At 40.2% G+C, this 17,745-nt stretch overlaps 1 protein-coding gene across 1 annotated transcript in view; it reads right to left on the minus strand.

Moving 5' to 3' along the window:
• Positions 1–586: 586 nt before the first annotated feature.
• Positions 587–17,745, minus strand: part of alkbh5 (alkB homolog 5, RNA demethylase) — a 32,269-nt gene continuing 15,110 nt past the window's right edge. The window contains exons 2-4 of the mRNA XM_048552176.2: positions 7,762–7,842; positions 2,795–2,950; positions 587–1,576 (exon numbers count right to left, since the gene is read on the minus strand). Coding sequence (XP_048408133.1) covers positions 1,372–1,576; positions 2,795–2,950; positions 7,762–7,842 — 442 coding nt within the window. The 3' untranslated portion in view covers positions 587–1,371. The remainder of the gene's footprint in view (positions 1,577–2,794; positions 2,951–7,761; positions 7,843–17,745) is intronic.

The raw sequence follows: 17,745 nt of genomic DNA on the forward strand, positions 1-17,745 counted from the left end.
TGATTACTGTAGTGTAACAATGCAGTTAAAACACACAAAAGTAGAAAAATAGAACTATTTGGAACATGTGAAAAACTATACTCCCAGGAAGCAGTTAATATACAGCAAAAATACTCGTGAGGTTAAGCAGATTTATCTCAATTTCCCTTCTTCCTTGAGTTGATGAGATCCATTCAACTGACCAATACCAATAAAAAAAACTTTAATATCAACCATGAAGAGGATCATGGCAAACCCAAACTTGTCCTCAACCAATGGTTATCCAACTGAGAATGATTACAGTTAGTTCTCATTTTGTCCTCAAGCAGTGTTATAAGCTTCCCCCCCCGCACAAAATAGGCAACTAACACTCAGGAGCAAAATAATCATTTTCCTCAGTGTCTAAGCAAAGAGGGTCAGTTTTAGAATACTTTGTGTACCATTTGAGCCTGGAGGCTTCGGTTCAACACACACAAGGTTGAAGACCCACCTGCTAAAACAGATGTGTCAGAATATCCTTGAAAAGGTTGATAAAAAACTAATTTACATACCATTCATTGAATTAAAAATCAACTCAGAATTCAAAATACATTTAGACATAGACAGGTTAAAGTGATGTGCTTTGCATTTAATCAAATTCAGCTTTTGTACAAGAAATAAAGTAAGCATCAAAGGTCAAAGACCCTGCAGACAGTCAAACTCTCCTTTTGACAGTTACCCAAATTAAAAGATTTTTTTTATTTTGTTTTTTACATAAAATACCTATTTTCATTTACATAACTTTTTAATCATTTGCGTACATTTTAAACTGTCTTTTTCAGAACTGTACAATTTTGTTACAAGTCAACACAAGTGTGTCCTTCCTTCCCCTATACGGAAACAAATTTCTCAGCAAGAGTTCCTCAGCAACAATATATCTAATGTAAGTCTAGGGACTTTGCAACCCTAACAATGGAAGCGCTGAAGTTTGAAGAAGCACATGATACCATGATACAGTGGCTGCTTCTCATTTCAACAAAAAAAAGTAGCTTCTCATTTTAAAAAGAAAAATTAATTAATATATTTTTAAACACTTTGTTTTCACACGCACAGAGAAGTACGTGTTTTTTTGGGTTTTAAATACATAAAACAAAGAAGGGAAAATAGGCTATACAACATTACCCAGTAACAAAGGTAGAATGAAACACAGAGGCCACCTGCCTGCAAACTAATGGCAATCTCCTGCCGTTTTCTAACCTCATAGTTCAATAAAATCCTTTTTTTTCCATTTTTTAAAAAACATTTTCCTCTTTGAATTTGCAGTTACTGTTGAGCTGTCCCATGTAGAACTGAGTAGTGCATTTTTGTCCATCAGCCTTCAAGTTAATGTTCCATTTTCTCTTCCCTTCCCAATCAGTGTCGGCGCATTTTAACTTTTCGAACTGGACTATCTATTCCTCCACCATCGTCACCCTCGTCGTCGTCGTCATCATCATCATCCACACAATCGTGCGTCTTTCTCCAGTAATTTTCTGCAGCACAGTCACTCCTCCTGCGGTGCTTTGGCAAAATCACAGATCGCCGATTCTCCTCTTTGTCCATCTCTAAAATTCTTGGCCTTTAAAAAGAAACAAGGCCTGAGTTAACATTCCACATCAAAACCCAATAAAACAGGCATTCAAATATTTAAGATAATAAAATGTGAGGCTGGACGAACACAGCAGGCCAAGCTTGTGCTCCTGAGATGCTGCTTGGCCTGCTGTGTTCGTCCAGCCTCACATTTTATTATCTTGGAATCTCCAGCATCTGCAGTTCCCATCATCTCTGATTCAAATATTTAAGACATGTTTAGTCTCATAACTTACGTCATGAATTGACTATTCCCTGCAGGTGACCTGATGGGATCTTTTACATCTATGTGAAGTCTAGCTTATTTTCAATGCATGTCTCATGTACACAAGATTGTTACATTATCAGAATCTGACAATCAAATTCAATCAACTCAGCCAACATTCCTACTCAGCTGCCAGTAATCTTTTCAGGGTAGCACATCTGTAAAAATCAGCTAGTAAATTGTTCCCCCTCTCAGTTGAGGCTGGCTATCTTCACAGTAGATTCAAGCACCATTTTGCAACAGCTCAAACTAGGGTGACGCTTCCTTGCATTCTGACTTAAAGGTGGTACCCTTGAAATACAGAGTTAAAGAGGACACTTCTCTCCTAAACTGGGGACATGAAAGATTTCAGTGTTTTTCAAAAGGGAGCAATAAGTTCTTCACAACTCAATTTTTTAAAAACTCTTCAACTAATTCCAATGAAACAGATTACATGGTTATACTTTTCTTTGTTGATTAGGAATTCCAATGAGTTCAAATCAACTATAAAGAGATAACACTGTGGAGCTGGAAGAACACAGCTGGCCAGGCAGCAGAGGAGCAGGAAAGCTGACGTTCGGGTCAGGACCCTTTAGAAATTTCTGAAGGATCCCGACCCGAAACATCAGCTTTCCTGCTCCTCTGATGCTGCCTGACCTGCTGTGTTCCTCCAGCTCTGCACTGACCTCTTACTCCTGCATCTGCAGTTTTATTATCTCAAGAGTGTAAATCAGCTACTTTGTTTCACTAGCCATAAAAATGTGACTGGCAATTGAGAATTTCAAGGCAGTCTTACGATGTTCTCAAATATAATACAACCCAGTCAACCCACACTGTCTATCAAGAACATATCATGCAATGAATTCACACATCATTTCATGTGGGGAAGCTTCAAAAAATACAGAAGTCTCGAACATTCCCCAGCATGTGACTCACTCGCTATACAACCCTTTTTTTGCTTACCTGTGCGCAGCATCTGGATCTGCCTTCCGATGAGACCGTTTCTGTTTTAGTACCACTTGGTATCGGTCACTGTTGGACTGTCTGTTAGACATGTGAACTGGTAACACTGAGCTAGTTAATGATTTTGACTCCAAACGTGGGGCATCTGTCCTTGTTCTGTGGAGCAAAGTACAGAAACAACAGAAAACAAAATTACACAATTTTGTAACTGAACATGACTGGTGTAGAACTTCTCAACATCAAATCTCACCAGGGTGGTGTTTAGGACTGGGTCTTAAGACAACACATTGGACACACAATATTTGAGTGCATGTGGAGACATTTATGGTTGGAAGGTGGTGGCATGGCTGTAACATCACTGGACTAGTAATCCAGAAGCCCAGGTTATTGCTCGGTACACATGGGTTCAAATCCCGCTATGGTATCTGGCAGAATTTAATTCAATTAATAAACTTGTAATCACAAGATAATCTAATAGTGACCTAGAAATCAGAGTCAATTGCTTAAGTACCCACTCACTTAACTCAAACAACCCTCTGAAATGGTTTAGAAGACAACTTGTTTGTTGTATAATACTACCTAAACAAAGGAATTAAACTGATTGGTCACTTAAGTATGAAACTTGGCAACAGAAAATCAGCATTATCAACTTTGCAAAGTTTTGTTACTAATAGCTAGGAACTTGTGCCAAAACTGGAAGAGCTGTCCCACATGACTATTGTAAGCCTGACATTGTCTAATATATGGTTCAATGTTCATTGCTGGGTCCCTGCCATCATTATCATGCCTGATGATGGCCTACCACCAGACAGGACTGATTGACCAGAGCCAGGCGCACAATGGTGTATGGGAGGGAGTCTTTAATGTTGGCCCTCGACCCATCAAGTCTCATGTCATCAGATCAAACATGAACAAGGTAACTTCCAGCTGATTACCAACTTTTGCACTTCGTTCAGCTGATGAATTAGTTCTCTTATAATAAGCAACAATCTGAAGACCCACCAATGGTGCCAAGGGCTGTAACACGAGCATGTACCAAGGCAATATTACACAATATCTGCTGAATACTGTCCACATAAAACAGAATAAATCTAACAAGGGCAATTCACATTTCAGTATATTTACTACCAGCAAAGTGGTGTAAGGGTTCATTGACTGCTATCAGGTGGTTCTTGCTCAGCAGTAAACTGCTGAAATGACATTCAGTTTGGGTTCTGCCAAGGGGATCTTAGCTCTTGATCTCATTACAGCCTTGGTCCAAACATGGACAGAACTACACAGAAAAGTTCAGCATGACTCCTGTTGGCAGTCAGACAGCATTTAGAAGAGAATGGGCATTTAAGAACCATGCAAAACTGGTACCAATTGGGGGAAATTCTCTTGCCATTTGGAATCATATGCAGCACAAAGGAAGCTGGTGTAATTATTGGAAACCAATCACCACAATAAGACATCAGGGTACAAGTTCTTCAGGGCAGCAGTCCCCGAGGCCAAAATATCTTCAGCTGCTTCAGGCAGGTTCTTTACTCAAGTGTGGTAAGGGTGTGGAATGCCCTGCCTGCCAATGTAGTTAACTCAGCCACATTAGGGGCATTTAAACAGTCCTTGGATAAGCATGTGGATGATGATGGGATGGTGTAGGGGATGGGTTTAGATTAGTTCACAGGTCGGCGCAACCAAGGGCCAAAGGGCCTGTTCTGCGCTGCATTGTATTATGTTCTATAAAATCAGAAGTAGGGAAGTTTGCTCATGATCATATTGTGATGAGCACAACTCATAATTCCTCATACCTGAAACAGTCCTTGTCAGTATACTGTAAAACTTGAACAATATTCAGGTTTGAGTTAAGTGGCAAGTAAGATTAATGCCACACAAGATCTCAATGGAGAAATTATTTTCTCATTGCCTTCCATGGCATTATTACTAATTTCTCACCATCATCATCATCCTGGGAGTTACCATTAAGCAAAAACTGAGCTGGTCAGGCACACAGGCACTGACTGCAAGATCAGATCAGAGGCTAGGCTAGCACCCACCAGATTCCATTATAGATCAGACCAAACCCATCAAAATATATTAAGACAGCCTAGATCCCAACCTTTCATTTTCAAGAAAAGTGCAAGGTGTTGCATTTCAGATGCAATACAATTGGTCAAACGACTCAACAGTAAGCAAAACATACTACTTTTATGCTACAGTTAAAATTGTGACAAAATGAAAATGAAACAATTGCTTCAGTTCACACACACGCACGCACACACAGATTGTTCCAATAGTTAACACCACATAAATACATCCTTAGCAAAGGCAAATTCCGTAAACCAGATGGTCTCACGTGCAATTCTAGCAGCACAAAGAGAACCCCAGCTTTTAACTGTAACAGAGACAAAAAAAGAGCTTCCACATCCAGCTTCAAACCCCAACAACTGCAGAAAACTAAAAAAAACTAAAAATCCTGGTTTTGTGGGAGTTTGACCTCACCCATTCAGGCTGTTTCTAATGTTCCAACTTGTCAAAAAACAAAACAAAGCCTCACAAGCTGTTCACTTTACTGGCTTTGAGCAAATTGTTTGGCATCTGTCTCAACATTTCTTCATATTGAGAAAAGACCAGGGCAGAATACATCTCTTAATGCCATAGCGTTGTCACACTCTCCAAAACCAGTCTACCATCTACAAGGCACAAATCGGGAGGAGTGTGATGGAATACTCTTCACTTGCCTGATGCATACAAATCCAACACAATGCAAGAAAATGGCATCCAAACAACCAACTTCAACATTCACCCACTCCATCACCCAACGCATTGGAAGCAGTGTAGATCACCTCGAGATACCCCGTGAAAACTCATCGATGCTCTTCAACAGCACGTTTCAAATCAGTGACCTCTACCCCACAAAAGACTGAGGGCAGCAAATATGGGAACAGCACTACCTCCAAGTCAAAACCAGGCTGACTTGGAATAAATTTGGCAGATGGAATATAAATGTGGGAAAAATGGAAGGTTATGCATAAAGATAAGTGGGAAGGCAAGTGGTGAGGATGACATGAAGAATCTGCAGACAGATTTAGAAAAGTCAAGCAAATGGGCAAAAAAACTTGCCAAATGAAATATCACATGGGGGAATGTGAGGTCATGCACTTTGGCAGGAAGAACAGACAAGCTGATTATAATTTAAATGGAGATAGACAAAAAACAGAAATGTAGTATTTAGGGTCCTTGCTCACAGATAGCAAAAATCTAACAGTCAAGTTCAGCAGGTAAGAGGGAAAGCAAATGGAATATTGCCCTTTACGTCAAAGGGAACCGAGTTTTAGGAAGTTTTTGCTAAAATTATACAAAGCACAATCGGGGTAGCTGGAATACTGAACAGTTTTGTGTCCTTTCATTTAAATAAAGATATATTGGGATTGGAGTTCAGAGAAGGTCCATTAAACTGATGCCAGATATAGAACACAGAACAGCACAGGCCCTTCAGCACACGATGTTGTGCCAAACTTTTATACTAATCCTAAAGTCTATCTAACCTCCAACCCTACCTTATACTATCATCCATATGCCTATCCAATTGCCACTTAAATGCCCCTGAGGCCAACTTCACCACCCTCTACGGCAATGCATTCCATGCCCCGACCATTCTGAGTAGAGAACCTACCTCTGATGTCTCCACTGTATCTATCTCCAATCACTTTAAAGCTATGCTCCCCTGCAACAGCCACCTCCACCTTAAGTCTCTGGCTGTACACCATCTATACCTCTGGTCATTTTGTACACCTCTATCAAGTCACCTCTCATCCATCGTCGTTCTAAACAGAAAAGCCCTAGCTCTCTCAACCATTCCTCATAAGGCCTTCCCTCCATTCCAGGCAACAGCCTGGTAAATCTCCTCTGCACCTTTGCTGAAGTTTCCAGGTGACCATGGAGGGACTATCTTATAAGAACAGTACGAGTAGCTTGGGCCCATCCTCATTGGGAAAATGGACGAATGAAGGCTGACATTATTGAAGACATACAAAATTCTTCAGGGACCAGCAGGGAAGGTGTGGAACAAAACACAGAAGTTGCTGACGAAGCTCAGCAAGTTCAGCAGCCTCTGAGAGGAAAAATCAAAGTTAATGTTTTGGATCCAGGTGACCCTTTCTCAGAACAGGGTAGTTGTGGAGACTGTTTCCCTTTATGGGAGGGTTTAGGGCCAGAGGGCATAATCTCAGTGTGGTATTACACAAGACACAGATGTGGAGGATCTTTTTCCTGACAATGACAAATCTATTTTTCTTTTTACTGTAGAGGGTTGAGACTGGGCCATTAAATCTAAGCAAGGCTGAGAAAGATGTACTTTTGCTCAGAAGGGAATAGAACGTTACAGCAAAAAGACAAGAAAGTGGAGTCAGAGAGTATCAGTTCAGCTGTGATTAAATAGTACAGTAGATACAATGGGCTGAATGGCCTCCTTCTGCTCCTATGTCTTACATTGTTCTAGTCAGCAAGACCCATATTTCACGTGTGAAATAAAAAAAATACAGCAGATGACAAATGTGAAGGGTCTGATACCAATGAGAGATGATGCAGGTTTTCAACTGACTCAGGAGTCTCCTAATGACATTTTAATCAAATGGAGAGCAATGATCATCCCCGGCTTTCTATCCAGACTAACATCCACTACATTTACTTTATTCCTCCCCAGGAGTGAAAGACTGAGTAAAGAATTCCAGAATTTGAAGCCATGATTATGGCCGTAAGCCTAAATTTAAAAAAAAACAGCTTATGGACAAAAAATTCAACTTGTCATTAGTGGAAAAACCAACTTCTTTAGCTTCATATCTCATTCTTTTAGTTATTCAGTTTTTTGAAAATTTCTCAACAATTACATGTAGGAGGGACAAACATGTAAAAACAAATTCAGCAAACAGAAGAGCACAATGATCGGCGTTAAAAAGTGCAGCTCAAAGAAAATGATAAGCTCTTACTTTCGTAGTATTATAACAGCCCTCCGCTCTCTGATATCTTGAGGTCGAATGCAGTGAGTTATTTCATCTGCAGCATAATCACTGTAAAGAAAGAACAGATTAAGAGTCACTGAAAAATTCCATCAGTTTTACCCACACAGGCCTTTGTTTACATAACTGGATTATACTTATTTCCGCTCCATTTTTAGTTTTCTCAACTACCTACTTTAGCAAATCTGTGACACCGCAGACGTATGAAACTTGGAGGAAACTAAATGACGTCAACCGACAAAGTGAGAATCAACAAGGTATTCTATCAAAGAAGGCATCACAGTTCAAAATGATGCTTTCCACCCCCAATCTCTGCATATTCATCCTTAGCACAGGATGAGGCACAGGAACTCATACAGAGACCAAGGACTCTCAGGGTGTGATTCAAATCAAGGATTTTGTCACACTCCATCAGCCATACTTCCCAAATCTTTTCACATTGGCCTACTTGCATGGCTTGAAAGAGAAAAAAAACAATGTTACCCCGTTGCAAGAACTGTAGGATTGAAGGAGGGGGAGTATTGACAGCAGATTGCAGAACACCTTTGCTCAGTTCGCAACAAACAACTACGCCTCCCAGTCACAAGCCATTACAACTCCTTAGGCGAATTGTCCATCCTGGGCCTCCTGTGTTGCCACACTGACACCACCGAAAGATGCAGGAACAGGATCTCATTTCACTTGCAAATCCTGCAGCCCAAGGGTATCAACGTGGACTTCACAAGCTTCAAAAGCCCCCTCCCCCGACCACATCCCAAAACCAGCCTAGCCCATCTCCGTCTCCCTAACCATTCCTCCCACCTCGAGCCTCATCTCCTACCCACTAACCTCGTCCTGCCTCCTTGAACTGTCTGTTCTCCCTGGACCAACCTATCCCCTCCTTAACTCCCCACCTACATTCACCTTCACTGGCTCTAACCCCGCTTCTTTGACCAGTCTGTCTCCTGTCAGCCTATCTTCTCCATTACCCAACTTCTACCTGCCTTCCCCTCTCTCCCTATTTATTTCAGAATCCCCTTCCCTTCTCCCACATTGCAACCTGAAACGTCAGCTTTCCATAAGACCATAAGACATAGGAGTGGAAGTAAGGCCATTTGGCCCATTGAGTCTACTCCGCAATTTAATCATGGCTGATGGGCATTTCAACTCCATTTCCCTGCACTCTCCCCATAGCCCTTGATTCCTTGTGAGATCAAGAATTTATTATCTCTGCATTGAAGACATTTAACCTCCCAGCCTCTACTGCACTCCGTGGCAATGAATTTTACAAGCCTACCACTCTCTGGCTGAAGAAATGTCTCCTCATTTCCATTTTAAATTTACCCCCTCTAATTCTAAGGCTGTGCCCGCAGGTCCTAGTTTCCCCGCCTAACGGATACAACTTCCCAGCGTCCACCCTTACTCGGCCATACATTATCATAATTTTCTATTAGATCTCCCCTCAACTTTCTAAACTCTAATGAATACAATCCCAGCATCCTCAGCCGTTCATCGTACATTAAACCTACCGTTCCAGGGATCATCCGTGTGAATCTCTGCTGGACACGCTCCAGCGTCAGTATGTCCTTCCTGAGGTGTGGAGCCCAAAATTGGACTCAGTATTCTAAATGGTGCCTAACTAGAGCTTTATAAAGTCTCAGAAGCACATTCCTGTTCCACTGATGCTGCTTGGCCTGCTGTCTTCATCCAGCTTCACACCATGTTATCTTAGATCAAAATCCTACTTTTTCCAAGAGCTTTTTTGGAGCAGGAATCAGGCCTCAATACCAAATATGCTTTGATGGCCATCAAAAATGCAATGATTTAGAAGGGGGTTTGCAGCTGCTAACTTGATCCAGCGAAACTCGACGACGATGATTCTGAAATCTGATTGTGTGACTATGCTGGGGTTAGGGTAGTGTTTGGGAGACCCTCCTTCAGACAACAAACCCAACTGGAGAGTCTGACACCTGAGCAGTCACGTCAGGTAATACAGAAAATGAACCCATTTCAATGGTATGCATGCTAGGAGAAAGGCAGCTACAAACCTATATTTGTTGCTAATTTAAGATGTCACTGCATCTTTTACTATAAAGAGCCACAACCTACGACAGTCTTGCAGGAGGTCATGTGCACAATGTGAACAAGGTGAAGATGCATCTCTTGCCAGAGGACAGAGAGAAAATTAGGAGAGATCCAAAAGAACTATTGCCCCTCCTAAAATTGTGCACCTCAACTTGTGGCAAAAAGCACAGCACTCTGATAAGTTACTGCCATCATATTCAGTAAGATGTGGAGTTTTATCTGCACAAATGAAGCCCCACAATCAAATAAGAAGAAAAAAATTAGCAAGTGGGCAGTCATCAGTGAAATCACCAGTGAGAACATGCTGGTACATAGTCAGTTGTGCTCGTCAGACCAGCTGTGGTAAACAAATGAGGAATACCAAAATTGGATCTTTAACAATAAAATGGAACAGAACAAAGGAGAAATCAGATGGGCTCAAGAACAGCCTCATTAACTGAATTATCAAGGCTGTCAACCTGAAAAAAACACTTGTTTTTCACAGATATCTTGCAGGATCATGCAAATGATATAAATTCCAGCATGGAAACTATGAATGGTAGAAATATGAATGTAGCAATGCAGCTTGTTCAGAGGGGAACCAAAACAGCACAGCCTATGGGTTGAGCCAAACACAACGCTAAATTCAACTAATCCCTTCTGCCTGCCCTTTGTCCATATCTCCCCATTCCTCGTATATTCATGTGCTTATCTAAAAGTTTCTCAAACCACCATCCCTGGCAATACACTCCAGACTCCTACCACTGTAAAGAATTTGCCACCATCTCCTTTGAATTTTCTCCCTCTCATCTTAAATGCAAGCCCCCTAGTATAGGACATGAGAAAAATGAAAGAGATTCTGACCGTCACACCCTACGAATCTGAGTTTTAGAGACTTCTACCGAGTCTCCCCTCAGCCTGTCGCTGCAGGGAAAACAACCCAAGTTTTCCTAGTCTCTCCTTATGGCATCCTTGTAAACCTTTTCTGCACCCGCTTCAAAGCCTTCACATCCTTCCTGTAATGTGATGACCGGAATTGAACGCAATACTCTAAGTGCAGCCTAACCAAAGTTACAAGAGGCTGTGACATGACTTCCTGACTTATATTCAACGCCCTGACCAAAAAGGGCAAGCATGCCAAACGCTTTTCTTTTTTAAAAACATCACCCTACTTACGTGACCACTTTCAGGGTGCTAGGGATTGGTACCCCCAGATCTCCTCGTATATTGATGCTGTTCAGGGCCCTGACATTAACTGTATGCTTTTCTTTAAAATTTGTCCTTCCAAAGTGTAGTAGCTCTCGCTTAGTCAGTTTAGACTCCATTTGCCATCTCTTCACCCGTATCTGCAACTGACTTTTTTCAATCCGACTGTATCCTTTGACAACGTTCTATAGCATCCACAATTTTACCAACCGTTGTTGTTGGCAAATTTACCAACCAACCTGTCTACATTTTCATCCAAGTCATACACATATCACAAACAGAGTTCCCAGGACGGATCCCTGTAGAACACTAGTCACAGACCTGCAGTCAGAAAAACATTTCCACCACTACCTCTGCCTTCTATGGGCAAACCAATTCTGAATCCAAACGGCCAAGTCACTTTGGCCCCATGTATCTTAATCTTCTGGATAAGCTAAATCTATCTTGTTGAGAGCTTTATAAAATCCACATAGACAAAAATCACTGCTTTACCTTCGTTGAATTTTGAAGAAGTGACAAAGGGTAATCAAGTTAGTAAGACATGACATGCGTTGCACAAAACTATGCTGACTGTCCCTACTTGGGCTTTTTTTTGAGTCTTTGAAAAATGCCTCTCCAGAATATTATATCCTTTAATCACAGAATGTTGAGCACTGCTCTTCTTCCCCTAATACCTTTAGCATAAATGCCTGCCCAGTCAGCAAAGTCCACTTTCTTCAAACGAACTGTTAAAACAAAGTATTCATCAGCTTCCTTTTCAATGTCAATGTTGAATCTGCATCTGGACCTTCTCACAAAAATTATAACGTGCTGTGCTGCGCTGCTAGAAAGTTACTGCTCGATTTGTGCGTCAATAATCTAAAATTCACGGCCTCCAGTTTATTTTAAACTTCAACTTGTTGAATACGATGGCACCAAGTAACCCAGAACCCAAATCCATCGATGGGTCACTGGCTTCAGCCAACGGAAACAGATTCTCATTATTTATTCTATCAATATCTTGATGATTTTGAGCTCTATCAAATCTCCTCTGATTCTAATGTATTTCAAGGAAATCCCCAGGTTTTCCTATCTACCCTTGTAACTTAAGCCTTACAGGCCTCATATCATTCCAGTATCTTCCGCAACCTCTCCAAGGCATTGATGTAACCCCTCCTAAAATGCATTGTGCAGAGGATTAGGTGCAACTCCTCAGGTGAAGCTCAAGAGTTTTATGAAAATTTAGCATAACATTCTTGATTACGCATTTTGTCCTTCTATTGATAGACAAGCATCTTATGTGCTTCTACAGTCTTTTTAACTTGCATTATTACCTTTAAAAGTGCTGTGTATAGATGCCACAAGATGTTCATTTTTGTGTGCACAACATATACATTCCTGTGCTTCACCCACACCCCCCACCCCCTACTTAAACAGAAACAGCCAATCTGTTTAGCTGTTACGTGCTTGAATCACTGAAACTAATTACTGCTCCACTTCATATTTCTACAGTCTGATGAGCATGTTGGTGTGCAAATAATATGTTACCCACCTTCACTTGCTTTTATATAATTAGAATTGCGAGATATCCTGACTCCAATAGCTTAGAACTCTCCAGTTGGGGACCTCTCACGGCTTTCTTCTAGTGAATTCAAACAATATGACTTAGCCAGAATTTGAATAGAGGCTATATTTCAACAGCTCATTCTGCCATCCAAATTTGAGATCTCACATCTGGCCTCGAAGCAACGGAACAGAGACCAGACTTCGCCTTAAACCACAAACTTAACAAACCTGGCCTTCATAATTTAATGCTGTTATCCCCAACCAATTCTCTTAAGACAAAGTGAAAGTAATGAGCCTTAGGAATCAGGAATCCTACCTTTACCAGTACAATTTGTTTCTATTTTGTGCTGCAATTTATCCACTATGTGAGATTTTGTTGGTACTCAATCTCAAGGCTGGAGTAAGTGGATTAAACTGAAAGGCAAGGGCTTTTCTACAGGCTCTCCTTTGTCAATCACACACAAATAGTGCTCATGATTTCAACATGTTTGAATAAAACTACAAAATTTGAGAGAAGTACAATAAATGATAAGTTTAAACCTGGACTGTTGTCAAACTCAGACACATGACATTAAAGATCAACTCTTATAGCTAAAGATTTGTGCAAAATTAAAACAGGAGCCATATACTAGATATTTCAAGCATTCAAAACTAGGTTTCAACTGAAAAAGGACACAAATTCTGTATCTGAGGTTGTCCATGTTCTTTAGGTTGAATTAAAGCTATAAATGCTAATGCTATGCCAGCATTAGGTGTACAAATGATACACTATGGGGGGAAAAATCTTATTTTCACATGAACCATCTCCAAATCAAATCTGTAACTTTAACCTACTCTACTTTCAATCAGGAAGGTCACATTTTTATCTTTAGTAGTAGAAAGGAAACCTAGGTGAGAGAGGGTGGCATAATTTCTTTGCTATTATCAGTCTCTGTACCACAAAAACCACAATTGGGGGCAGGGAATAAATCTGAACATAAGCAAAAAAGATCGAATTTCAAATAAACACTTGGGGTTCTGATAATCTGGTATGGAATTAGTTAGAAGTGCAGGATTGAACAGTTCACCCTATACAGCTTTTGAATCAAGATACGCCAAAGCACCTTGGGGTAGGTGGGCATGCCAACATATACACAGGTAATGAGAGAAATTGAAGAACACAGCAAGCATCTAGAGGAATGGAGCAGTCAATGTTTTGAGTATTACCCTTCTTCAGGTCTTCCTCCAGATGCTGCCTGGCTTTCTGTATTCTTCCAGCCTCCTGTTCTGACTCTGTATTCTTCCAGCATCTGCAGTTTTGGGTCCAAAATGAGAGAAATTGGCCTTTCCCCCCCACCACTCTAGTCTGCTATGTCATTGAATAATACCATGGTGAATATGACTGCAGCCTCAGCTCCACTTTCCTGTCTGCCTCTCACAGCCTTCAAACATCATAATTCAGTCCAACTCAGTCTTGGAAGCTTTCCTTGAACCATCCTCCACTTCTCTCAGTGGAAGAGAAAACCATTGCCTTTAGAGATGAAATTCCCTATCTCAACCTTAAACAGGAGATTGCTTATTCAGAAACTGAGCATGGTAGTTTTACATTTCACACAAATAAAACATCCTCTTAGCATCTCGGAATCTTACCTGCTTTGATAAAGCCACCACTTATTCTCCTAAACCCCAACGAGCATCAGTCCAACTGCTCAACTTCTTCCTTATAGATAACTCCTGCAACCCAGAAATCAACTTAGTGAACCTTCTGAATTGTACCAAAGCCCAGGTATACCCCTCCTTAAGGAGAACAAAACTGTCAGCGGAGTCTAGATGCAGTCTCACCAATGCTCTATAGCGCTGTAGCAAGGCTTATCTACTTTTATACTGCATCCCCTTGAAAGGCAGGCCAACCTTTCATTTGCCTTCCTAATTACTTACTGTACATCCTTGGCAAGAAGTGTTTCATGTACATCTTTTTGTACCTCAGCATTCTGATTTTTTTTTTCCCCTTCTACCTCAACGTATTCTCTTCTTTTCAAAGTGGAAAACAAATTTTCTCACTTTATACTCCATCTGCCAAATTTTTGACACCACACATGACCCATTGGTGTCTCTATGCAGAGTCCTTGTGCCCTCCTTACAACTTGCCTTCTCACTCATTTTTAGATAATCAGAAAATATGAAACCACATGCTTCATTCAAGTCATTAATAGATGACTATTTCTAAACACTTTACAATAAATTTACATAACATGCAGTTATGGTTGTAAAGCAATGAGTAACAAATAATTCCTACTACTTCGTTTCCATACTAGTGTCTCTGAGTACCTGTGCAAGCAGCACAAGTCAATAGAGGTCATGGTTTAATTGAGGGAAAGTAAGAGTGAGAGCCCATCTTTGCGACAGGCTCATCACCAATCTAAGACTTTATTATTATTTTCCTCTTACACTTGTGCCTTTGATAAAAATAATAAAAGTTATTTGAAAAATGCAAACAGATATGATCTTACTCGGGATCAACTTCAATGTACACACTTGCTATGCCCTCTGGTGATAAACAAGTAGTACTGCTGCAGATTGCACAACAATGAAGCACTTCTCAGGGTACATTTTAAAACAGCGCAGCAATAAATTGTTAAAATCAGAGATACTAATTAGATGTTATCATAAAAAAAACTATGTAAGAGAGGACCAGCTCAGAGTCTGTAGCAAAGTGCAAATAAGCATTCAAACTTCCTAAATGTCAAGTAGAATGTGAAAAAGGAGTGTATACTCACATTTTAAAATAAAACATGTTTTCAGGTTCAAATTTGAATGGTGTTAGAAGTGGAGGATGGCAAAATCTCCACTTCGAACACTGCAGGTTCAAGCACCACACTGGGGACGCAAGGACGTAATCTAAAACAAAGAAGCGCAGCACTAGGTACCATCTTTCAGAAAAGACATTCAACGAAAGCCTGTCTACCAATTATGTAAGTTTTAACAGACCTGTAGTACTAAATGGCAAAGAACAGGGACGTTGTTCTAATGGCATGTGAAATAACTCCTGTTTGGCAGGGGTCCCTGATTGGGGCTGTTAACTTGGTTAAATCAGGCATCTCATATTCTGAGATCCACCTGACTGACCTCATTCCAATCACTACAGCAGGGATAAAACTTCTGCCTTACATTTTATTACCAAAAGAGATCACCTGGTCATTTATCTCACTGATGTAGTGGGACATTATTTTCATGAGAACAGGGGAAATGATGCGAGAGTGGGAATAAAGAGGTGATTTTCTATAACTCAACAGCTGGACTGAAACCTGGCAAATGCAGTCTATCCATCTGTTACCCAGATGAGTTAATGCTTTAATAGCATTATCACCTTGTCAAATACTGCAGAGAAGTCCTGAAGGATGAGGAGACTTGATTTGCCAAAGGTACTGTCGCACAGGATAATCAACTTTGCTAAAAGCTATCTTGATATTGTGACAAGGTTTCAAACAGAATACTGGAAAAGATGAGATACAGTTTCAGGAGGCATTTTGAAAAACAGAAAAGAAAGGAAGGGTGCGATGGTAGTTGTAAGTGGTGGTTTGGGGGCATCATATTTTTTGAGAGGGGTGACATTATAATGAAAAGAAAAAAAACAAGTAATTTTTGAAAAAGTTGTATTTGACCTCCTTGATTACTGCTTAGCAGTAATCTGTTGAAAAAAGGTGTTCCATGGGAAGAAAACAATGGATGTCAATACAGAAGCACTATATACAGGAATCAGCCCAAATAAATGAGCACAACAGATGAGTAAACTCATTTTACAAAAGATGTAAAATTTTATATTTCACAGCCTATAGTAAGATGGCATGAATCTGGACCCCAAATGGTGAGAAATCAGCATGTGCACTCAAGATTCCTGATATACTGTCAACCACTAAGTTTCAAAGAATTTTCATGTTAAGCGTGTTAGCACAGAATGTTTTAAATGTTTGTCATTCAAACAAAGCTATGGTATATTGCAGAATAACACAGCCCATCAAAAATTATACACTAGGCTTATACAACCCTATCAAATCTCAGTCATTGCTTGCAATATGGTCTGAACCTATTTCAGAACAAAATATGCACTTTCATCAATTTAAGCACAAGTCACAACTCAAATAACTACAGTGCATCAAGGCCCTAAATCTAAGGGTTGCAAGAACACTGTGTTTGACTGCACTTAACATGATTTACTATTATAAAATAGCAAGAGGTACAAGACAACAGCTTAATTCTAAAATGTTCAAAATGTGATTGATCAGGAAATAAAAGGTAGATGAAAAATAGCATCTGCTTTGCTTCTGTGATTCCTGAACTGGAAGTTTTGTTCCTTTTCCAGAAACATTAACTTTAGGACTTGCACCTTTTTCACATAAGTCTACGGCAATATGAGCCAGACAAATATTGTAGGAAGTCAAAAAATTCCAAGAAATTGGCAAGCCCTTAGCTAATTATCTCACAGTAACGTGTTAAATTTTGACAGAAAATTTAAAGCAACATCACTGCAGAATTGCTGTAAAAGCATAGTACTGCAAATAGTACATGGCCTTGAAGAAAGATTATACGATTTGAATCATTTTTCATTTTCAAGACAGACTGTGTTTTTTGGGGCTTGTAAACAAACATGCTCAGCTGGCACTGAAATGCCACTTTTCCTGTGCAGAGTATAACATAACTGCAGATTACTGTTAACCTGCCTTACTAACAGCAATACAACCTGTTCAAAAACAGCAAAAACTGAATAAGCTAGCAAAAACAGGCTTTCAGAATGATCAGAAATTTTACTGTTTTGCTCATTTTTGAAATTATTGGAATTATCACAATTAGGTTTAATTTTACAGGCTAACAAAATTTCAGAACAAGTACATTTTACAACAGCACTCCCCACAATCTTAGAATGCTGTTTTGCAGCAACACCATGTTATCTCAAACAAGTGACCATTCTTCACGCATTCAACTGGACAACATATACAAACAAGATGGGACACATTGGGGAATATATTTATCCATGAGGAACTGAAATTCCTAATATATTGTAACACAAAGGGTGTCATATAGCCTCTTGGGAAAGCAGAACACACGAATTCTAGAACGACGAGAACTGCCAACATATTAGAGGGTGACATTGTGGCTCAGTGGTTAGCACTGATGCCTCACAGC

This window comes from Stegostoma tigrinum, chromosome 23, assembly GCF_030684315.1.
Source record: "Stegostoma tigrinum isolate sSteTig4 chromosome 23, sSteTig4.hap1, whole genome shotgun sequence".
Taxonomy (NCBI): Eukaryota; Metazoa; Chordata; class Chondrichthyes; order Orectolobiformes; family Stegostomatidae; genus Stegostoma; species Stegostoma tigrinum.